General features: G+C 43.1%; 1 protein-coding gene across 6 annotated transcripts in view; it reads left to right on the forward strand.

Annotated features, from left to right (window-relative positions):
* The window catches only part of SLC37A3 (solute carrier family 37 member 3), a 44,350-nt gene that overhangs the window by 1,264 nt on the left and 18,740 nt on the right, over positions 1 to 24,346 (forward strand). For all 6 annotated transcript variants that reach the window (XM_028489671.1, XM_028489672.1, XM_055084796.1 and 3 more), the window contains 5 exons: positions 8,084 to 8,244; positions 9,520 to 9,628; positions 16,078 to 16,170; positions 19,618 to 19,701; positions 21,543 to 21,688. In XM_028489671.1, coding sequence (XP_028345472.1) covers positions 8,156 to 8,244; positions 9,520 to 9,628; positions 16,078 to 16,170; positions 19,618 to 19,701; positions 21,543 to 21,688 — 521 coding nt within the window. In that variant the 5' untranslated portion in view covers positions 8,084 to 8,155. The remainder of the gene's footprint in view (positions 1 to 8,083; positions 8,245 to 9,519; positions 9,629 to 16,077; positions 16,171 to 19,617; positions 19,702 to 21,542; positions 21,689 to 24,346) is intronic.

Below are 24,346 nucleotides of genomic sequence, written 5' to 3' on the forward strand. Positions count from 1 at the left end.
GGGACCTTCCCGGATTAGGGCTCGAACCCGTGTCCCCTGCATTGGCAGGCGGATTCTTAACCACTGTATCACGAGGGAAGCCCCAGGTGCTGTACTGAGAAGTCTCTATAAATTGTCTCATTTATCTTTCAGTGAGGAAATTGAGACTCAAAGAAGTTAAGTGGAGGGTCTTGAATTCCAGCTGGAACCTTCATGCCTTTGTGTGGGCCACGGTGTGGCTTCAGATGACAATCTTCTATTAATCTTTGATATCTGGTCTCTGCATCAGAAAATAACCCTGAAACGATACTTTCATAAGCTCAAAGTCGGTGCACTGTCTTGTTGCTCACTAGCTGTCAGGATTCAGTGTAATAGTCATTGTCTCAGGTTCTTATTTGTCTTGTTCACCAGTGATAAGGAAATGTCACAGCAATGACCATTAACTTGAGTATAAGTCCTTTGTCTAGGAGAGTGAAAGATTTTTATCTTGAAAACTGTTGTCTTTGGAATATGTTCAAAATAGGTAGGAAGAACGTGGTTTGGGGAACCCTGAGAGAATTTTACAGAAAAGTGCTAGGTATTTTACATCTGTGGTAAGGAACAGTTTAAGAAGAGAGACAAATTACAGGAAGACTTGAGTTTCGAATAAAAGGATTTACATGATACAGGGAAACGACTTCAAATGAGGTCATGTGGGATAAAAAAGATACTTGTGTAAATTACAGCATGCCCAACTGTCACAACAGGTGAACTCAACTATCCATTTAGTACTTTTCCCCCTACCTCTTTATACTGAGGATACATAATCATTTTACTTTGCAAACATAAAAACTGAAGTCTAGGGAGTGAAGTAATTGCCCTTCTTATTTAAGCGTGTGCGAGAACCACGGTTACTAATAAGGTGCTTTTTTTCCATCCTGGATCTATACTTCTGTGTTTAATGTGTGATATTTGTAATTACTGTGTTTTACCCAACTTGGGATATTTTAACCTTTTAACCTTCCCTCTTACACAATATAACGTAGGGTCTAGGGTCAGGTCTGGGTTTGAATGCTCCTCTCACCTTCTAAGAGATACTACTTTTTAAAATCCATTTTTTTATCTGTAAGATGTGGTGAGAACTAAATGCAATGGTGCATGGTAAGTGCCTAGCACAGGGCCTGGCACTTTGAAAGCATTCATTGTTGGCCATCAGTCAAAGCATTCATTCATTCAGAAAATCTTTACTGATCATTCTAAATGCTCTGCTAGGCCCTGGGGTTATAGCTGTGGTGTTAAGACAGATGTGGAACTTAACAGATGAAGAATAAACATGTGAACAATTTAAGCAGATAATTAGATTGGGAGAAATGCTGTGAAGGGAAAAAACAGATGGAGATGGGAGAGGTAGTAACGGAGGGAGACCATTTTAGATAGGACGATCCAGGCAGCCAATCTAGGGGATGACACTTGAGGCTGAGCCAAGGAAAGGCAGGAGCAAGCCATTTGCAAAGAACCAGGAGAAAAGCGTGTCAGACAACAGAACAGCAAATTCGAAGTCCCAAAGCAAAGAAGGGCTTGGTGTGTTCAGAGGCAAGAAAGGGATTGGGTGCTAGGGAGACGGTAGCTGCGTGGAGGAGTGATGTTGGTGGGGGTGGAACAAGGCGGGAACAGAGGAGAAGGAGACGGCTAGCTCCACACTGTGTACACAGCTGCACACTGTGTACACCGGCAAAGGATTGGGAGAACAAGGCGGGAACAGAGGAGAAGGAGGGGAACAGAGGAGAAGGAGACGGCTAGCTCCACACTGTGTACACAGCTGCACACTGTGTACACCGGCAAAGGATTGGGAACCACCCAGATGTCCCGCAGGAGACTGGACTGCGGCAGCTCTGTAGGTGCAGATGGGGTGGACCTCCAACCTCTGATAAGTGAAGAAAAAAATGGTGCAGGACAGTGTGTGTTGTACGCTCCCATTTGTGTGTGTGTGAGTGTGGGGCTACGCCTGGAATGCACGCACAGGTGCAGATTCTGCAAGAATGCAGAAGCAATGGTAGGAGCCCCGGGTGACGTGTGAACAGGGAGGGAGGTGTCACCGTGTATATACCCTTTGAACTTTCTACCGTGTGTGTATAGCATCTACTGCATACAGGTTTTGGAGGCCATGGCAAAACTCTTGTTTTGTGGTTCTATATGAGTCTTGGGAAACCGTGAAGAAGGCATTTTAAGCAGAAGAATGACAGCTGATTTATGTGTTTTTTTTCTGTTGTTTTTGTTTTTTTTTTTGCGGTACGCGGGCCTCTCACTGCCGTGGCCTCTCCCGTTGCGGAGCACAGGCTCCGGACACGCAGGCTCAGTGGCCATGGCTCACGGGCCCAGCCGCTCCGCGGCACGTGGGATCTTCCCGGACCGGGGCACAAACCCGTGTCCCCTGCATCGGCAGGCGGACTCTCAACCACTGCGCCACCAGGGAAGCCCTGGTTTATGTTTTAAGATATATTTCTGGCTGATGTGTGAAGAGTGATGGGCAGCAGGGGGCTGGTGTGTGTGCCAGATGTAAAATAGTGAAACCCTGCAGGGGGCTGTTGCACTGGGCTCGGTAGAAGACGTGGGTGGTTGACCTTGGTAGTGGCTGTGGGGATGGAGAGAAGAGGATGGATTTGGGCTGAATTTGGGGGTGAAAAGGCCTGGATTTAGTAATGGGTTGGATGTGGAAGCTGAGAGGAAAGGAGAAATGAGGGCTAAGTGTTAGTTGCCTTGGTGGTACCATCTTCTGAGGGCAGTGCTGGGGACGGATGGGTGTGCAGGGAGGAAGTGAAGAATTGTGAAATTGTGTTTTAGTTCCAGGGAGGGCTCTCAAGTGGTTGGTTGGCGGTGCTGCTGCGAGCCCTGGAGGGTCCGAGTTAGAGCTGGTATTCTGGGAATCACTGGCAGAAAGCCGTGGTACCAGATGAAGGGGACAGAGAGCTTGGAAGTTTAGAGAGAGAAGTGTAAGTGGTTATCTTAGATGTTGAGAAAGCAGGTCCTTAGAGAAGTGTGGACTTGCTGGGCAGAGTTGCATGCCCTCTGAGGTTTGTGGTTTTGAATCGGAAAAGTGAAACCAGTCCGCCTCTTTGATTTTTCTCTGGCAAAACTCAACCACTTGGGCCCAGGGGAGGAGGCCAGAGGCAAGCGAGGAAAAAAGGCCCGTAAGGGAGATAGTCCAGATTCTAAGTTGGGAAAGAAGGGAATGAGGACGGGAGGAGGGTCATGGATGAAGGGAAAAAATGGGGAGGTGGTGACCTAATTGGGAGCTTGCTGAGGTAAAATGACTTTGGAGTGGGGAGTATGAAGTAAGCAGTTTTCTGGAAGGAAACAAAGCAAGATGATTGACATGCAGTTTGGGAGGTGATGCGCTTACTGCTTAGTAGATGACACGGGCCGGGTTTTGACCACGGAGTGGGTTTTGCTCGTGGGATAGAGGAAAAGATTGGTGGGAAGAGAACAAGGGTCTGCTAGGCTACCCTTCTGGGTGTTGACATGAGGCAGAGCGGAGGGAGGACAGCAGGTGACCAGAAGACGACGGCTGTGAGGGGCAGTGGACAGCGAGGCCCGGGAGCTTCGGAGAAGCTGGGGTCTCGCAAGGAGGAGGAGTGGTTGTGAGAAGGAAGATTGCTTCTGCCTGAGAGACCCCAGAGGAAGCAGTGTTATCTGGGGGCAGGCAGGAGTCCGCCAGGGTAGGAAAGGCAAGAACTCGCAGAACAGGGTCATGGTATGGAGAAGTAGATTAACTGCTTCTTTCCATTTCCGGAGAGCGTTTCCTTCCAGTGGGGGTGGGGTGAGGATGGGGCCGATGAGAGGGAGGTGGCAGGTGATCTCCTTTTCTTCCAGTCTCGCCCTTTCCACCCTGCAGTCTGTTTCCCCCAAAGTGTTCCTAATACGAGACAACTTTATTTATTTATTATTTTAAAAAAATTGAATTATTTATTTATTTTTGGCTGCGTTGGGTCTTCGTTGCTGCACGCGGGCTTTCTCTAGTTGCGGCGAGCGGGGGCTACTCTTTGTTGCGGTGCGCGGGCTTCTCATTGCGGTGGCTTCTCTTGTTGTGGAGCACGGCTCTAGGTGCACGAGCTTCAGTAGTTGTGGCTCGCGGGCTCCAGAGCGCAGGCTCCGTAGTTGTGGCACACGGGCTTAGTTGCTTTACAGCATGTGGGATCTTCCTGGACCAGGGATTGAACCCGTGTCCCCTGCATTGGCAGGCGGATTCTTAACCACTGCGCCAACAGGGAAGTCCCTACAAGACAACTTTAAATCTTACTATGTTTGAGTTGGAATGGATTCTAAATATGTATGGAAAGTGAAATTTGGGGAATGTTTTATATTCCAAGGCAGTGTTTATAAGGGGGAGATTGCCCTCTGCTTGGGCGTGTCACATGTGAAGCCATCTTTTTATTTAGCCTCGATCACACAATATGGAGTGTTCCATCCTGGAAAGTATGTTGTGTGGGTGATCCTATAGGATCTCAGAAAGCTTCTTACAAATCAGATGAGTTAATGATCATGAACTAGCCTTGAAAAGTAGAATAGGGCTCAGTGGTTCTGCATTCTTTTGGATGGCAGGGATCTTACTTTTTATGTTTTTTTTCTTTTAAGGGCATTCTTGTTCTCACATCACAGTTGTATATTTAGTATCCATGGATTAAGAAAATACTAAATGACAAGCTTCTATTCAGAAACACTTAAAATGAATTTTGGCTTTATTAATTGTAACAGCATTTACATACACTTGAAAAATGTTAGACATCTGTTCAGTCTATATTCAGAGCCGGAAAGAAAATGGTCTAAAAGTAGGATGTGCTTAATAGAGTCGGACTTGGCAAAAGCTCTGCTTCTGCAGGGCTCCAGAGCTCACAGATGATCAGAAATCACTTCTGTGATGTAGGACATATAAATGCAAGGTATTGTTATTAATGATTATAATTATATAGGACCAGATGTTATAATAGTATTCATTTAAAATGGCATTCTGCCAACATCAGATGAATGTTTAAACTCTTTTCCCATTGAACTTATTAAGCATTTTCTTCCCTGTCACTGTGGCTAAGGAAAAGGTGGTTTATTTAGAAACTAAATCCAGATGGTCTCAAACAGCTTGGTAGTCATTTAACACCATTAACGTAACTGTACAGGCCTGAAATCCACAGCCATTATTGCCGAAGCAAGTAATTCCAATCTGTTGGAGCATACATTTTTGGAATTATTCTCTTACCTAATTAATTATAGAATTTCATAGCCCACAACCTTTTCTGAAGTATTCAGTACAGTGTTTTGTTTTGTTTTTTTTTCAGTACAGTGTTTTGAGTTGTGAGTGTGTTCAGGTCAAAGAGCTATGATTTATAAAGAATGGTTAAAACTTTGAGTTGTTTCACTTGGGTGTCATGTTTAATTTGGGGGATAGAGGTAAATTTAGCAGTAACACTAGTAGCTCTAGGGTTTGTAACTTCCTGGAATTACAGACAGAAAGTTTATTTACATTTTGTGAGTGGAAATTTGTTGTCTTACTTGGCTCATAATTTTGTTTTAACATTTTTCAAGGAGAATGATTATATGAAATTAACTATTTTCTCCTGATGTGGGATTAACCCTGGGCAGATCAGCGGCTAAAATAATTATCTTAATACCTTATATGCATTGTTTATTTTGGTCTCAGAAGAGATAGGCCATTTTACACATGACAGTCTGTGCTTCAGAGAGATTGATGTGTCCAAGGGCTCACAGCCAGTAAGTGAATCAGCTATAATGTTTATATAACTTTAACCATCTCAACTTTGTATCTTTTATCCAAAAGTTTCAAGAATGGCCTTTCAGCTGGGTCTCTCAGCATTTAAGGTTTTGGTTTATCTACCAATCAGTAGTATAAATTGTAATAGAGAACAGGAGTATAAATAGCAGTTACAGGGAACACAGCCTTGGGCAAAGTCCTGTGATTCATTAATTTTAGTGCTGGAAGCTTTTGAGTTTGTCTCCTACCTTGACTATTATTGTAGTATGTTTATCATACAAGGTATTTTGTTAATTTAATTTTTTTTAAAGCTTTTTTTTTTTGTTTTTAATTTATTTTTTTTTGGTTGCATCGGGTCTTCGTTGCTGCACGTGGCCTTTCTCTAGTTGCCACGAGCGGGAGCTACTCTTCGTTGTGGTGCGTGGGCTTCTCATTGCGGTGGCTTCTCTTGTTGCAGAGCACGGGCTCTAGGCGTCCAGGGTTCAGTAGTGGTGGCACACGGGCTCAGTAGTTGTGGCACGCGGGCTCTAGAGCATGCGCTCAGTAGTTGTGGCACACAGAGCACGGGCTCTAGGCGTCCAGGCTTCAGTAGTGGTGGCACACGGGCTCAGTAGTTGTGGCACGCGGGCTCTAGAGCATGCGCTCAGTAGTTGTGGCACACGGGCTTAGTTGCTCCGCAGCATGTGGGATCTTCCCGGACCAGGGCTCGAACCCGTGTCCACTGCCCTGGCAGGTGGATTCTTAACCACTGCACCACCAGCGAAGCCCCTGTTAATTTAATTTTATTTTTTCCTAACATGCAGATAAACTATAGGACTTTTACAATGCTGTGGATGTTTTCCCTCCTGATTATAAAAGTAATATACATGTTTATTGTAGAAGTTTTAGGAAAATATATAGAAAAGTAAAATTACCCATAATTCCACTGCCCAGAGAGAACTATATATTCCCTGTTTACGTGTAAATATTACGTAAATCTAGAGTTCAGTTGATTATAAGTCATATCCTACACGTTTCACTTGCCATTTACTCATTATTATAAAGTCTTAATCATCATGTCAAATGATAAAATATTCAGCCATTTGGATATACCATAATTTGTTTAATTATTCCCCTCTTATTGCATGTTTAGGTTGTTTCTGCACACTCATAGCTGGAGACATTAAGTGTAGATGCTTACTTTATGCTTAATTAGTCTTGGTGTCAGAGCGTGGATGTGGCTTTCCGAGAGGACAGAGGAGAGGGGAGAGGAAGTAGTGGAAAGAGATGGCAGAGGTGTGGCGCTGTCTCTCCCCTGTTCCTTTATGACTGGCACAAAGTTCATTTCTTCATATAAGAGAGCTCTTCCGACTTTTTGTGAAAACTACCTTTGTGTATAGAGCTGAATGCATCTTGTGTTTCTTTAGGAATAAATGCCTGGAAATTGAATTTTTGTGTCAAAGGCTCTCAGTGCACATGGCCAGATCGTCTTCCTATAAAATTGTGTTAATTTTCGCTTCCATCAGCAGTGTATGAGAGTTCAGGATCATTAGACCTTAAGCTGCATTGAGCACGGTCTTTTTTAACTATGCAAACTTTTTTTGTTACCGTAATTAGCATTTCTTATGTTCTAATGAGATTGGAACTCTTATTTGATAAGTTTAATAGCCATTTCATTTCTTCTGAGTTGTCTGTTCATTTCCGTTGCTCATTTTCCAGTCAGAATTTGTGATTTTCTTATCAGTTTGTGAGAGTTCGTTCTGTTAGGAGGTAATCTTTCGTCAAGGATTTTTTTAAAAAAAATAATAAATTTATTTATTTATTTATTGGCTGTGTTGGGTCTTTGTTGCTGCGTGCAGGCTTTCTCTAGTTGTGGCAAGCAGGGGCTACTCTTTGAGTGGGGACTGCTCTTTGTTGTGGTGCACGGCCTTCTCATTGCGGTGGCTTCTCTTGTTGTGGAGCACCGGCTCTAGGTGCGCGGGCTTCAGTAGTTGTGGCCCACGGGCTCAGTAGTTGTGGCTCGCAGGCTCAGTAGTGTGGCTCGTGGGCTCTGGAGCGCTGGCTCAGTAGTTGTGGCGCACGGGCTTAGTTGCTCTGCACCATGTGAGATCTTCCTGGACCAGGGCTCGAACCCGTGTCCCCTGCATAGGCAGGTGCATTCTTAACCACTGCGCTGCCAGGGAAGCCCCAAGGATTTCTTTTTAAAGGACTGGTTAATAGCTATAAAACATAATTATCAATCTAGTTTTCTGGTGTCAACTAATCCATGTAATTTTTATTTTTCTCGGCCTGATTATACAGTGACTGGTTGTAAGTCTAAATAATTCTGTTTTTGGATAATATGCCTATTATGAGTAATGTTAATAACGTGTTTTGTTTTTCCAGAAAGAAGTAATGATGTAAACCATTCACTATCCAGACTTTAAGGTCAAGGTGAGAAGGAAGGTCAGGAGGAATATGGCCTGGCCAAATATTTTTCAAAGAGGAACTTTGCTCTCCCAGTTCAGCCATCATCATGTGGCAGTGTTCCTGCTCACCTTCTTCAGGTAAGTGGACCTCTGAAACTCTTCTCTTGTTGTTCTCGTCTTTGTTTTCCTTTTGAAGGAGCTGTTTATTGCATGGCAAGTGCCTAATGCAGTGATTGGCCTGGGCTAGTCATGAGCTAGACCAGCTAGTCCTTCTGCAGTACTTTATGATCGCTCTAATACAGTGGTTCTCGAGGGCTGTCTTGCCCATATTTGGCAATGTCTGGAGACATTTTTAGTTGTCACACTGGGGGAAGGGGTGCTACTTGGATCTAGTGGTTTGAGACCAGGGATGCTGTTACACATCCTGCAGTGCACGGGACAGCCCCCCACAATAGAGAATTTGGGGGGCCCAAAATGTCAGTACTGCTATGATTGAAAAGCCTTGCTCTAACATAAAGTCCTTTAATTGTTAAAACCAGGAGCTTGCGAGCAAAGGATGTGCGTATTCAGGGAATGCTCTATGCCTCCTTGAGCAGTAAAGATGGTAGGAGACCTCTTTGAGGAACTTCGGTCACTCGTGTGAGAGCCTGACCAGTCAGTGTGACTGAAGAATCGTCCATGTCTGACTCAGTGGCCCTCAGTGGCTCTCTTTAATGGTTTGTAGATGACTTCAGCCAGGCTCTTTGGTGTGTAGGGCACGTTTTTCATAACCCTGTGACTCAGCTATTTCGATTATTTCTTCTGAATAGATTTTATTTATTATTAATCTTTATTGAAGGCACCGCAAATGATGATGATGGTTGTTTTTTTTTCTTTTAAGGCAGAAACTAGGAAAATGGTTTTCTAATTACATGGGTTGATAGGTAATTTTGGACGCTTGCTTTAGGGGAAATCCATTTGTGAGGGGTTGAGGGAGGCATCAGTATGAGGAAAAGACAGGCCCCAAGGAAAAAGCCACTGAATGGCTAGTGCCATGAGTGGCCAGTGGTTGGTAAAGACTTAAAATCCTTTACAGAACTGCAACCATGATTTAAAGGGGTTGCAGTCCATCACATCTCCATCTTCTAGGTCCAGAGACATGTTATGAGTGAACATGGGGGCTCATAATGAGGAAGACAACTTAATTGTTTCTTTGCTTAGCAGAGACTGTTTCAGTGGATAGTTCTTATAAAGCAGTTCCTTCTCTCCCTCTTTCCCTCTCTCTCTCTCTCTCTCTCTCTCTCTCTCTCTTTCTGAATTTCTCTTTTTTAAAAGAGAAGAATTCCAAATTGTATAAAACAAATGGGAATATATCTGTGATTTTATTGAATCCGTTTTTCTTTCATTCAGCTGTCTTTCTTCTCTCTTTTGTAGTTACTCGTTGCTCCACGCATCAAGAAAAACATTTAGCAATGTCAAAGTCAGTATCTCGAAGCAGTGGACCCCAAGTGCTTTTAACAAGTCAATTGAACTGCCTGTAGAGGTAAGTAGAACGAACTTCTGGGGTGGATTTAAGAAGGGAACCACGCCCACCCATAAAATCTTCTAAGTTCTGTTTTGTTTCATTCATCCTTAGGAGGATGGCTTACTATTTCCTATGACATAAAAGCCAAACTATTCTGCCTGATTTCTTAGCTTGCCCTGATTCAGGTCTGTTTTATCCATTTCAACCAACTTATTTCTCACTGTTTTGAAATCACACAATTCTGGCTAGGCTGTTTTTTTCATTGAGTTTCACAAGTACCATGCTTATTTCTGCCTTTGAGATTTTGCCTGTGTTCTTTTGTATGATCTTTCACCTTCCTTACACCCATCTAAATTTTGCTTCTTCCTTTGTGTCAAGATAAAATGCCACTTTTTCTGTCAAGTATTTTTCCCAGCTTCTGCTGCTTTTTTTTCCCCTCCTGAACTGTGTGCATTGCATATTACATAGTTTAATGTCAAGGTACTTATGTACTTTATAATCATTTCACTTGTTTTTATCTCGTTTAAGTGACTTGAAGTGAGGGAGTCTGTATCCAGTTTTTATATTCATTTTTGTTTGTTTGTTTTGTTTTTGTTTTTTGGCTGTGCTGTGTGGCTTGCGGGATCTTAGTTCCCCGACCAGGGATCGAACCCAGGCCCCGGCAGTGAAAGTGCCGAGTCCTAACCACTGGACCTCCAGGGAATTTCCTCTTATATTTATTTTGGACCAAGTAAATTCTTTGATGACTATTTGGAATGGAGATGCTATTCTTTTTTTTAAATAAATTTATTTATTTTTGGCTGCGTTGGGTCTTCATTGCTGCCTGCAGGCTTTCTCTAGTTGCGGGAAGTGGGGGCTACTCTTCGTTGCGGTGCACAGGCTTCTTTCTCATTGCGGTGGCTTCTCTTGTTGCGGAGCACGGGCTCTAGGCTCGGCGGCTTCAGTAGTTGTGGCTTATGGGCTCTAGAGTGCAGGCTCAGTAGTTGTGGTGCACGGGCTTAGTTGCTCCACAGCGTGTGGGATCTTCCCGGACCAGGACTCGAATGCGTGTTCCCTGCATTGGCGGGTGGATTCTTAACCACCGCGTCACCAGGGAAGTCCTGGAGATGCTATTCTTTATGATGCCATATCTCAATACAAAAATCCATACCTGTCAAACTTTACTATATTGTTTGAGTTCTACTTATGTGGAATTATAGGTATATGTTAATATGCTTTGCACTTTTTAAAATATTTATTTATTTATTTTTGGCTGCATTGGGTCTTCGTTGCTGCGCACGGGCTTTCTCTAGTTGCGGTGAGCGGGGGCTACTCTTCGTTGTGGTGCGCAGGCTTCTCATTGCAGTGGCTTCTCTTGTTGCGGAGCATGGTCTCTAGGTGCATAGGCTTCAGTAGTTGTGGCCCGCGGGCTCAGTAGTTGTGGCTCACGGGCTCTAGAGCGCAGGCTCAGTAGTTGTGGCGCACAGGCTTAGTTGCTCCGTGGCATGTGGGATCTTCCCGGACCAGGGCTCGAACTCGTGTCCCCTGCATTGGCAGGGGGATTCTTAAACTACTGCACCACTAGGGAAGCCCCGCATTTTTATTTCTTAAAAATTATTTCCCCTATTTGGACCAATTCAAAATTGACAGAGATTCGAAGGTTATATGACTATACCCTGAAGTGTAAATAAGTTATTCAGTCAATTGCTTATTCAGTCTGTCTTGCACTGAGGATACACTCAATCAATCAATCAGTAAAAGCCTAGAGGATTAAAAAAAGAAAAGAGCCTGTCCTCATGGAGCTGACACTGTAGTGGAAATGCTCTTGAACAATTTTTCTGGAATTGAAGTTATCAGGCACTTTTAAAAGGCAGGCTGTTAAGACTAGACAGCTACATTTTTTGACGGAGGCTTGACCAATGTTGTGTGCACGGTATGTACGTCTGAATGATCATTAACTGACTTGTCACAAACCCTCAAGGTGAAGTGGCCTTAGAGAGGTCATATGCCCTAACCTCTCAAATGGTATAGAATCCTTCTTTGTCATTATTAACAGATGACCACCTAGCTTCTGCTTTAATACTTCAGGGAGAAGAAACTCCCTGTTTTCTAGGTGGATGATTACATTTTTATGTAACTCTCATTATTCGGAAGTTCTTTCTTACAGTGAGGTAAGAGTGTTCTGTTTAATTCTGATCTTAGGTTTTATCCTGAGCCGTGCATACTAAGTTGATGCGTGCTGCAGGGCAGCCTGTTAAATATTTGAGGAAGATCCGTCTCCCTAAATTTCTCACGTTGAGGCAAAACATCCCTGCTCCTTCAGCTGTAGTTTAGTGACACAGAGCACTAAATATGCTCTTTCAGGTACAGGCTGACCAATATATAGAATAATAGGATTTGATTTAGGCACTGAATTTCTGGTTATACAGCCTTTGTTTTTTAGGTGACTGGGTTGGAGATCCGCAGCGCCACCCCCAGGTTTGATGATTCACTAGGGGGACTCATAGGACTCAGCATATGACTCAAAACTATGGTTTATTACAGTGAAGCACACCGAGCAAAGTCAGCAAAGGGAAAAGCACATAGGGTAAGGTCTAGAGGAAAGCAGGCAGAACCTTCCAAGAGTCCCTTTCCAGTGCAGTAATATGGATGTGCTTAATTTTTCCAGCAGCAAGTCATGACAGCTCCGGTGAGATGTTGTCTACTAGGGAAGCCCATTAGAGACTTGGTGGCAGGGTTTTTACTGGGGCTGGTCATGTAGACACCCTCTGCCTGGCATGTACAAAAATTCCACATTTCCATAAGGAAAGCAGGTGTTTAGCACAAACCATATTGTTTGAACAGACAGTTTAGGTACAGGGAGCCACTCTTAGCAGGGAATGATGGGAACCCTCCCAAGATCCAAGTTTCCAGGTGCCAGCCTTGCAAGTAGGCCTTTTTAAGGGTACATGTCAGGTCTGCTATGGTAACTCTTTCCTGCCAGTGACCGTGTCACATTATTAGCTTGTGTTGAACTTGCATTAACTTTCCTGCTAAGATATTTACTTACTTATTCTAATTGCTGCTCATTAAAGTAGATTTCACCATTCTGATCTTTCAGAACTATGTATTCAGTAGCTTGGATGGATTGGTTATGTAGAAGTCGGGTTCTGACTTATCTTGGAGGTCTTTGTATTTCCATACCTGCCCTCATAGAGAGCAGTGCCAACCTTCCACTCCCTTCTGTAGACTTTATTTTTATTTATTTATTTATTTTTTTTCAGTACGTGGGCCTCTCACTGTTGTGGCCTCTCCCGTTGCGGAGCACAGGCTCCGGACGCGCAGGCTCAGTGGCCATGGCTCACGGGCCTAGCCGCTCCGTGGCATGTGGGATCTTCCCGGACCGAGGCACGAACCCGTGTTTCCTGCATGGGCAGGTGGACTCTTAACCACTGCACCACCAGGGAAGCCCCCTTCTGTAGACTTTAAAATCCAGGTTTTTTCTTTCCTGAAGCCTGCTGCTGGGAGCATAGTGGCTAGGGCAGTATGTACCTTTCACTCCTCCTGTGCTTCTGGGTCTGTAACTGTCTTAACTCTAGCTTCCTTTGGAGACTTACTTTCTTGTCCAAAGTGGAAAGGTTCTTAGAACTGGAAGTATACGTAAAATGAGTCAACTCTAAAAAACATTTTGTTTATGTATGTTTTTAAACATTTCTTAAGTGCCCTAAACAGCATCCTGAAAAAGTGCTTATTATAGCTTTCGTGTTTGTGCATAGCTATCTTAGGTGCTTTACAAAAAAATTAAGCACACAGTCTGTATACCTTGAGATTTTATAATGGATCCCACTGACATGGGCAAACATTGGACAAAGTAAGAGATCATGATATAAAATCTCTCTTTATAGATAATGAAGAGGAAATGGTTGAATCTAAGATTTGAGGACAACTTGATTGAAAATTGTGAACAAAAATTTGTTCCATTAAGTTAAAAATTCATAACTCTCCAGACAGCACAGTCCTTCCAGGGTGTAGGGAATAGTGTAAGAGAGTCTAAACTTCTCTCCAGGAGAGGAAAGCAGGATTCAGGGTGCCCTCGACATGCCAGCTCAACCTCGGCCACAGCTGCTCTTACTCAGATTCTCACAGCAACTGATACCTGACCCCTGAACACAAGTCAGCTTCAGCTTATCCTCCGAGCGCGGCTTCAGGAAGAGCTTTCGTGTGTTTCCCCACCCCCATGCATAGCTATAGTTCTGTGATAAACATTCTCACTTAGGAAGCCCAGACTGCAACCTTTTGTGTTTCCAGGAAGTGCCCCAACGTGTAGCGGTCGTCGTAGCTTAATGCAGGCCCTCCCCTGACAACACAAGAAAGGCCTCCACACGTACAGGCCGGTCCTTTCACATGGCAATTGTGCATATGTGCAGGCCAACGGGTGAGGTTTGAGCACCTTACAGTCACTTTGTTGATGACCTTCAGGTTCATTTCATTCTCTTTTGAGGAAATATCTGCCAAATACCCAAATCTGAATAACTAGTCACTCTTACAAGTAAAAATGACATTTCAGCTTGCGACTCACACAGTTTTCCTCAAGACAGTCATCTTCTCTCCTGTTCGTATAGCTGTATTATCGATGTTAACTTTCTTCACTAGCCTTTTCTCTTTTATCCTATTTTCTGAATCTTTTTGTTAGTACTGCTTTTTTTTTTTTGGTTTTGGGGTTTGTTTACACTTGTTAAGTAGGCAGTCAGGAGTGTATTTCAGCTGAATTTTAAACAGAAAAAAGCTGTTTGAAACCTGTCAGTTTTTGTGTCAGCCACACCTGCAGGGAGATTTTGGTGGCTTCTCGTAAGAGTAAAGAAATAAACCCTGAAACTTGGAGCAACTGCTTGAATGTGAGCTCCTCACACTGGTGTGTGCCCCACAGGGCTTAATTCTGGGTCCTGTTGAGCTGGATGGCATCAGGGATCAAAGATTGTGGTCAGAGAGGAAGGTGGCAAAATAACTCTAATTGGAGATATTTCGGGCCCCAGGTTGGCACACTGAAATACTGATGGGTCTCAGCTGTGTGAGCTGCTTTCTTATCGCTCATGAAAGCAGTGTGTGAGGGAAGGTAACAAGACTGTTGACGTTAAGCCTCATGGAAGTGAGTCACAATGCTTAGGATCACACTTTATATATTCTCTTACAATTTGGGGATTTTACTTTCTGTTAAAAGGTAGAGTGTATTTTAAGTTGCCGATTGCGATTTTTCTCTTTGATATTCCAAAGTCAAATTTTCTGTAATAACCCATCTCAGAAATCATTTAGTGTAACAACTTTTTGGTCTGGAGACCCCAAAGAGATATGGGTTTGTATTTATAGAGACTTACTGTTTTAGAAATTAAAACCAAGACATTGAAGAAAAATACATTGGTTTTAAATTATTTATAAACGAACTAAATAACCCATAACACGTTAACATAAATAACATTTAGTGAAAAATGACTTTTTCAAAATGGAAAAAAAATCACTTAATAAGGAGAGTGGCATTGATTTACATTTTTGCAAATCTCTTCATGTCTGGCTCAATAGAAGACAGTGGGTTTTCATGTCTGCTTCTGAATTCAGTCTCTTGCAGCTTGATCCTTTAAAGTATATGAAGAGAATTTGGCTTTCACAGATGCATAGTAGGAGGGGGAGAAGTATTTTAATAGCCTTTTTCGTTAATTGTGGATATTTGTCTCTGATACTACATGAGAATTTGACAGGAGGCAGTTTCTTAAAGGTTAGTTACAATGTGGAATCTGAGACTGTATTCATTAACTTTTTTATACACTTGCATTAAGATCCATTTGTCTGTCTTGTACTTTGAATGGATCTTGAAGTGACAGGCTCATTTCTTTCTTTGCTGAGGAAATATCTGCCAAATACCCAAATCTGAATAACTAGAGTTTGTTTGTCAGTCACTCTTTCAAGTAAAAATGACATTCCAGCTTGCAGCTCAGACAGTTTTCTCAAGATAGCCATCATACTTTGGTGTGCATAAGTGCTGTATGCATATTTTCTGCTTCATCACATGAAATATTAAAAAAAATGTACTCAGGGGCCAGATTTAATAAAATCAATAATTTTTACTGCTCGACAAATATTTATTGAGCGTCTAGCATGTGCCAAGGACATTCTTAAGTGAAATTGCCTTTGTTTTTTTTAAACTGCATGACATTAAAGAATACATTGATTAATAGTACAGTTGTGTAACCGCCTTGATCCGTGCTAAGGCACAGGAGTTTTACCCATCACTGCTTTTGCACCATCAATGGAAAACTTAAAGGGAAAAAGCAAATAACATTTTAGTGTTATGCAAATGATTTTGGCCTTGTGGACCTTTTTTGCATATGTGTTTCCTTATGTACAGAGTGCTGGTTTGCTCTTTTCAGTATCACCACCCAGTGATGCGGGGGTGGGTGGTAGTTGTGTGTGAAGGTGCTTTGGACCAGCGGGACTGACTGGTTCTTGTGTGACTGCAGATCTGGAGCAGCAACCATTTGTTTCCCAGTACAGAGGAAGCTACTCTTTTCCTCGGAACACTTGACACCATCTTCCTCTTCTCCTATGCTGTGGTAAGTTTCAGAACTCTAGGCTTTTACGTTGAGGAAAAATGTAAAATTACTGCAAACCCTATGAAGTTGGCAAGGGAGTTTGAATTTGCTGACTGAGGAGAGTTTATATTTTGTGTCCTTCCCATCCATCCCTCTATTCCTCCATTTGACACATATTTTTTGAGCACCTAGCATGTGCCGAGCATGTGCCAGGTACTTTTCTAGTCGATGGGGAATTCATCAGTGAGCATCACAGGAGAAATCCCTTCCTTCATAAAGCTTATATTCTTTTTTAAGCTTCTCTTCTTGAGTGGGAGCTAAGGGAGACAAACGGTAACAAAATGCTATAAATAAGTAAATGACTGAGTGTATTCGAAGGTGGTAAGTGCTGTGGCAAAGAGCCAGGCCAGGGGTGGGGGGTGGGGAGGGGGGGGGTTGTCGTGTATGTAGGACGGCCGAGGAGGACCTCTTGAAGAGCAGAGGCCTGAGTGTAGGTGGAGATTTCAGAGCCCTTCGCATACAGATGATTTTTTATTTTTATTATTTTTTAAAAAATTTATTTATTTATTTATTTATTTGGTTGTGCTGGGTCTTAGTTGTGGTTCGCTGGCTCCTTACTTGCAGCACGTGGGCTTCTTAGTTGCAGCAGGAGGGCTCCTAAGTTGCGGCTCGCGGGCTCCTTAGTTGTGGCATGAGAACTCTTAGTTGCAGCATGCATGTGGGATCTAGTTCCCTGACCAGGGATTGAACCCGGGCCGCCTGCATTGGGAGTGTGGAGTCTTAACCACCGGACCACCAGGGAAGTCCCGTAGATGATTTTTTAAATTATGAGACTGGATGAAAATCGTCAGGAGAGTTGATAAGGACGGGGAGGAGGTAGGAAGACTGAGCCGGGGCTGGGAGGCTTCCAGTATTTCGAGGTGGGGAAAATGAGGGATGGGCCAGGGAGGCTGAGAGGGAGCAGGAGAACACGAGAGGGTGGCATCATCCTGGGAGCAGAGCCGGGGTGGCTGGGGCCAGCTCTGGCTGAGGAAGTGTCCTGGAATCGGGCAGCCAGCGTCTCTGTCTGGCCTTAGGGAATGTCTGTGGTGGCTGCCGAATTAGAGCAGTGGTTGCGATAGCTGGAGCTGTGCCCCCGGGGGAGCAGTCTGACCTTTTCTCCCCAGCATCTTACTGTTTATCTTTAAAATGTGTCCAGTTATAAAAAAGCCTTTTAGGTATAAATGTGCAGGTGATGTGAAATACTGGGTGAAAGTCCCAAAGTAATCTCCAAATGTTTATTTGGGTGGTTACTAGAATATCTTTTCTTTGAAGAGGAAATTTACAGACACAGTTGGAGCAGATCTTGGATCATTTAGCCTAGCCTCTCAGGCCAGCCTTTTTTTTTTAATTGGGGTATAGTTGTTTTACAATGTTGTGTTAGTTTCTACTGTACAGTGAAGTGGAGTTCCCTGTGCTATACAGCAGGTTCTTACTAGTTATCTATTTTATACATATTAGTGTATACATGTCAATCCCAATCTCCCAGTTCATCCCACCCCCCTCCCCCTGCTTTCCCCCCTTGGTGTCCATACATTTGTTCTCTACATCTGTGTCTCTGTTTCTGCCTTGCAGACCAGTTCATCCATACCATTTTTCTAGATTCCACATATATGCGTTAATATACAATGTTTATTTTTCTCTTTCTGACTTACTTCACTCTGTATGACAGTCTCTAGGTCTATCCATGTCTCTACAAACGACCCAATTTCGTTCCTTTTTATGGCTGAGTAATATTCCATTGTATATATGTACCACATCTTCTTTATCCATTTGTCTGTCAGTGGACATTTCGGTTGCGTCCACGACCTGGCTCTTGTAAATAGAGCTGTAATGAACATTGAGGTGCATGTGTCTTTTTGAATTATGGTTTTCTCTGGGTATATGCCCAGTAGTGGGATTGCTGGGTCATATGGTACTTCTATTTTTATTTTTTTAAGGAACCTCCATACTGTTCTCCATAGTGGCTGTGGGAATTTACATTCCCACCAACAGTGCAAGAGGGTTCCCTTTTCTCCACACCCTCTCCAGCATTTAATGTTTGTAGATTTTCTGATGATCAGGCCAGCCTTTTCTGTACAAAATCCCAATATAGGATCACTTGGCTTTGGCTGGAGCACTCCCAGTGATGCTTCTCCTTCAGCCTTAGAAGAGTCTGTGTCGTCTCCTGGAACCACTAGCTCACCACCACCAACTAGCTATGATACGCTTGGTATCAAAATGGAATTTACCCTTTTTTTGATATTTAGTTTCCTTACCTACAGAGTTATGATGATATAAAGTTATGATGATATAGAATTATGATGATAATAGTTGTCTATAGGATTAAATAGGTTTAGGAGATAAAAGATAAATGCCATGAAAAACCAGTGATCATAGCTCTTTATATTGAGCTGCATTTCCTTCTGTAACTGCCAGGTATTGTGTGGACCTTTGGAGCAATACAGAATAAATTGGTTGCCTAATCTGAAACATAATTGAGAGATTTTCTTCACCACTGTCCCCCCCCCCTTACTATATATAGTATAAGACCATGTGAATTGGAGCTATAGAACATAGACTCTTCTCTAATGTTTGCGGGTGCCTCTTTTGAGGTAGTGAAAGCTTGATAATAATGAGGGAGAAACATTTATTATGCCGTTTATCATCTAAATTTTCTCTAATATAGATATATTTATACAGCTATATTATATTTATAATATAGTCAATTTATGAGAAACACTTGTATCTGAATTTAGGTATTTAGTCAAGACATTTATTCATTTTACATATTTGTGGAAGAAACCTAAAGTGTGTCACCCTTAGCTCTTTGGTCTGCCTTGCTGCCATGATCTTGGCATTTTAATTCCTGCCACTCAGTGGGAGGAGAGCAGAAAGCAGAACATTTGTGCCTCTCTTCAACTAATTATTGTCTCTGCCTCCGTGCTCTCCTTGCCTCGTGATGTCATGAAACCCAAGGGTCAGATTAAACAGGCAGTGCATGTGCCCCCGAAGCTTCTGTTCTGCAGGACACGTAACATCTTAATTCAGAATGCAAATGGCTAAGAGGAATCCCTTTGGGAAAGCAGGTAACTTGTGTTTAGGAGTTCATCTATTCTAGAAGAGGAAACATATTTGTGTGCTTGTTTAATTAGAATTATTCTTTGTTTTTTCTTTTCTTTTCAGTCTCTTAGGCAGTTAGGGGATCAAATAGAATGGAAATTTGCACTGAATTGTACTGTCTTGGTGCATGAAGTGTTTACAGTATAGTGTGCAGAAACAATTGTCATTTCTTGAAATGTTAGTGAAACTGATTTAGACGACTAGGCTAGGCATGAGAATGAGATTTAATTTTTGTGTTTTGTTTGCCTCGTTTGCTTTGGAATGCATTTTACTTTTTCCAGGCTGTGTTGTTATCCAGAGCTATAAAATAAAATGCTTTATTTTTAGGGCCTTTTCGTCAGTGGTATCGTTGGGGATCGGCTTAATTTGCGATGGGTTCTGTCTTTTGGCATGTGCTCCTCTGCATTAGTGGTAAGTTGAAAGGTGTTATTCTTATTACTATTACTGTTATCTCAGCCAGGTATTTTACAATCCAAGCAATCCCCCACTTCTGTATATAGAATAGAATAGAAAAATTAATCTTCAGTGTTCTAATCCCTTCTGTGCCTTTTCACTTAGGTATGTCCTTAAAGTATGACTTCAGTCATGCCCCTTGCTTGATTCTCGGTCACCAGCAAAATCAAAGCATAACTCGCCTGGCATCCAGTGCTCCCGAGAACCTGGCCCCAGCCCGCCTCTGCAGTCATGTCTGTCCTGTGCTTCACCGCTCTGCTCTCCCAGATCAAACTATCAATACCTTTTGTGGCCCTGACATATCCTGCTCCCTTCTACCTCACCGCTGTTGTTCCTGCTGTTCTTCCTGCCTTGAATGCTCTCTGTTCAGCTCTTGATAGTATAACTCAGCGTCTCCTTCAAGTTATTGGCCAAGTGACTCTTGTTTCATTATGCCTTACTTTACCAGCCCCACTCCCGGAAGTCATCCTTCCCTGTCCTGAGCTCCCGTGCCTGGATTTCTTTGAAGGCACTTCTCTTGTCTGCTGCTCAGCCTGCTTATTTCTGTGTCAGTCTTGCTTTCCCTAGGAGCCTGCAGTGGGTTGATGAAGACCACAGACTTCCCCAGACCTGCACCGCCTGGGTTTCAGTCCTTCCCCGGGAGTTTCCGGCTACAGTTTCTGTGTGCTTCAGCCTCTCCTTTTGAGTACCTCCACCTGGGGTTGCAGTGAGGGTTCTGTGTGTTACTGTGTGTGGGGCATTTGGAACAGTGCCTGGCATATTAAGTGCTCTAGAGGGCAAGAGCCATATTTGATTCATCTTTATTTGCTTACAAGCATCTGGTGATAAATTTTTGTTGATTGAGTGAAAGCATGGAGTTCAGTTAGACTCTATTATTGTTTTTCAATGTCTGCCATTTGCATATGGGGAAAAACTTCTTTTTCTATTTCAGAGATTGAAGCACTTTATTTATTCACAAGCTGCTCACCCACACATATATACATACTGTTTTTAAACCTGTATACATACTTTCTTGTTTGTTTTTTTTTTTTTTACATTTTTTGAAAAATTGAAGTATGTACATAAACGCACTAAACTCACCCTTTTTAGTGTATACTCCTGAATTTTGACAAATGAGTATAGTTGTGTAACTGCCACCCTTCTTTCTGCCCCCAGCCTCTGGCAGGCACTGACTATTTTTTTGTCACTATAGTTTTGCTCATTCCAGAATGTCATATAACTGGAATCATACAGTATTAGACATACCATTTTGAAACCCATGCCAAATATTCCCGAAGGAGACTGACTACAAATAAAGTGCCCACCCCGAGCAGAATGCCTGGAAAAAAGCAGTCCTTTGATGAATGCCACCAAATGATTGAGCCAATCACAAGTTACGCCGATGCACTTATTAGGCACGGTGTTAATAATAGCTGGCGCCTTCTGGTCCTGACGTACCTGGACTGTTCTAACGATATTTAAACGTGAAGTCAGGTAGTCCCCAGAGCTGCCTTCCATAAACAAGAGGAAAGGGAAATAGATGTAAAAAGAGGTCCAACAATGGGGACTTAACCTTTGAGAGTTGAAGATGCAAGTTGGAAGGATGGTCCTCGCTGCGTTTTACGCCCTTTGCCATCTCTGCCTCTCTGGTGGGGGTGGTTGGCGGTGGTCTCGCTCAGCGCTGCTCTGGGCGGGAGCATCTGAAGAGTCGGCCACACGTCTCTCAGGCCCCAGACATTGACTGTATCTTTCACATAGGGTCTTTAGTCGGAGTGTCCACGTGGATGTTACGTGTGTCTTTTTCTTTCTTCTTCTCTAAGGTGTTCGTCTTTGGCACTCTCACAGAATGGCTGCATTTCTACAACAAGGGGCTGTACTGCAGCCTGTGGATCGTGAATGGCCTGCTGCAGTCCACTGGTTGGCCCTGCGTCGTTGCTGTTATGGGCAACTGGTTTGGGAAAGCTGGGTATGCCACTTCCTCCTTTCATTTCTCTACTTAAGTAGTTTTAATATGGGATTGTTCAAGACTTGTCAGAGTCAATGCACTTGATCCCTTCGACACCACCCACGTCTTCCCTCTATTTTAGAAAGTTTAGCGCAGCCGGGAGAGGAGGTTTCATGTCAAAGTACCTTGGAAATAATGTGGACCCTAGAGATGGTCTAGCCTGTGGGACTCATTCACAGCAGTCTCCTGTCCATGGTCAGATTTTGAGTGTGGCTAAGGCCGTACATCTCAAATTTTATTTTTATTTTAAATCTTCCCTTTAGAGAACATAAATAACACACCATAATAACAGAAATCTCACGTGCCATCTCATCATGTATCTTCCTGTGGGTTTTGCTTTCCCTTTTTTTGAGACTCAGTGATCTAGTTTAACCTTCTTAAAGATAAGGAAACTGAGGCCAGAAGTTATCCATAGGACTTGCCCTAAGGTCACAGAGCAAAGGCTTCAAGAAGATGCAGATGGGGCTTCCCTGGTGGCGCAGTGGTTAAGAATCCGCCTGCCAGTGCGGGGGACACGGGTTCGAGCCCTGGTCCAGGAAGATCCCACATGCCGCGGAGCAACTAAGCCTGTGCGCCACAACTGTTGAGCCTGCGAGTCACAACTACTGAAGCATGCGCACTCTAGAGCCCATGCTCCACACCAAGAGAAGCCACCGCAGCGAGAAGCCTGCGCACTGCATCAAAGAGTAGTCCCCGCTCGCCACAACAAAAGAAAACCTGCATGCAGCAACGAAGACCCAATGCAGCCGAAAATAAAAAAAAAAATTAAAAAAAAAAATTCCCTTTAAAAAAAAAAGGAAGATGCAGATGAAGAATGCCAAGCTTTGGGGCTTAGTTAAGTTGGCCATTTTTCCCATAAAACTTTAAGTACTTATCCGTTGTATGTGAGTGTGTGTGTGTGTGTGTGTGTGTGTGTGTGTGTGTGTGTGTGTGTGTGTGGCGGGGGCCATGGTTTGAGGATGGGCACCTACTGCCACTCAAGAAGAACCATACTTAATTTACAGGATGGAAAATAAGTTGAGCTACCCAAAGACTTGGCTTTGTTGTTTACTGTTGTTTGTGGCACTCTGCCTTTGTTGTTTATCATTGTTTGTGGCACTCTGCCTTTTTTTGTTTATCATTGTTTATGACACTCTGCCTTTGGGAATACTGTTCATTTGGATTTCTGTCATTTGTCCTGGATAAATATTTATGTGTGGTGAGATGCACATTTATTTCATCGATGGCTCTGTTTTTTGTTTGTTTACTCTTTTACGTAGGGACCAGTGTGCACAGCAGGCATTGTCCACCCGCCGCGGTGATCAGTGCATGCTTTGACCAGCTCCTCTCGGTTTTCCAGCTTCCCAGTCTTGTAGTAGGAGTAAAGGTGCTTGCTGGCTAATGATCTCTGTATTGTTGTGAAAGTTCACCTGTAAAATGCCTTGTGGCTAGAATCAGCACCGCTTAATGAGAATGCTCTGATTATGTTCAGTGTGCTAGTGATTTCCAGTTCTTTCCAACTCTAGTGTCACTGGTTTAACAGAATTGATTTTTGGAGGTACTCATTCCCCCGGGATACTTTAGTTTTCTTTTGGAGTAGGAGATGCTGTCTGCTTGTGTGTTATTTATTTTTCTTAAGAGTTTTAACATAACTTCTTTCCAATCATGATTTTGGAAAATTATACAAAGGTTACTTGCTTATTGTAGCCAAACCAGATAATATAAATGAACACAGAGAGATAAAGGCAAAACCACCTGAAATCCTGTCACTTCAAAGATAATCACTTTGACATGTATCATTTTGAGATAATCCTTATCTGAACTTTTATACATTGGATGACACTTGGTGGTAGGTGGCAGTGACTGGGTAGGCTGACCTCTTGATTATTTCTCTGGCTCAGTCACAGAGACAACAAATTCAAGAAAGCCATTACAGTTTACTTTTGAAAGTAAGACAGTTTGTTTTTAAGCAAATAACACTAGTAAGTGAAATCAATGATGCATTGCCTGACACACAGTGACTCTTCCTGTGAAATGTAACAATAAACCACGAAGTACCAATAAAACTATGATAACTTAAAGTCACAGTCGTTTTCAGCCATTTTCTTCTGAAATCATGTCTTTGGTCAGCCCGTGTTACTCAGACCCTCTAGGACGCTCTTGGTAGGTTTTAGGTTTTAGAGGCTTGGGGCATTTTCTCACTGGGGAGAACATAGAGATTATCTAGTTCAAATCATTTGATTTCCAAGTGAAGAAAGTTGGGGAATTAAGTGATCCACTGAGGACGTTGCCTTGGAAAGCTATTACCTTGGCTGAGTCGTGTCCCTCCTCCCGTTGTCGGGGTCATAGTTTTTAAAAACACATTGAGGCAGGTAGTACTAGTAGGTACACCCTTGCAGGCCCAAACTGTCACCTCTGTCACTGCACTCAGTCCTTTGAGGAGCACAGCGCTTTCCAGATGAGAGTGCTGAGCCTGGGCTGGGACTTGCTGGAGATCACCCAGCTGGAAGTGGCAGAGCTGGGACTTCTGAAAAGACTTTATTTTTCACTGTTAGATGTTGTCTACCTGTTCATTTCTAAGATTCCTTCTGTCTCAGTGAGGTTATAAAAATGTTGAAAGAGCTGAAGAACCTAGACCTA

This window comes from Physeter macrocephalus, chromosome 5 (genome assembly GCF_002837175.3).
Source record: "Physeter macrocephalus isolate SW-GA chromosome 5, ASM283717v5, whole genome shotgun sequence".
In the NCBI taxonomy this organism is placed as follows: Eukaryota; Metazoa; Chordata; class Mammalia; order Artiodactyla; family Physeteridae; genus Physeter; species Physeter macrocephalus.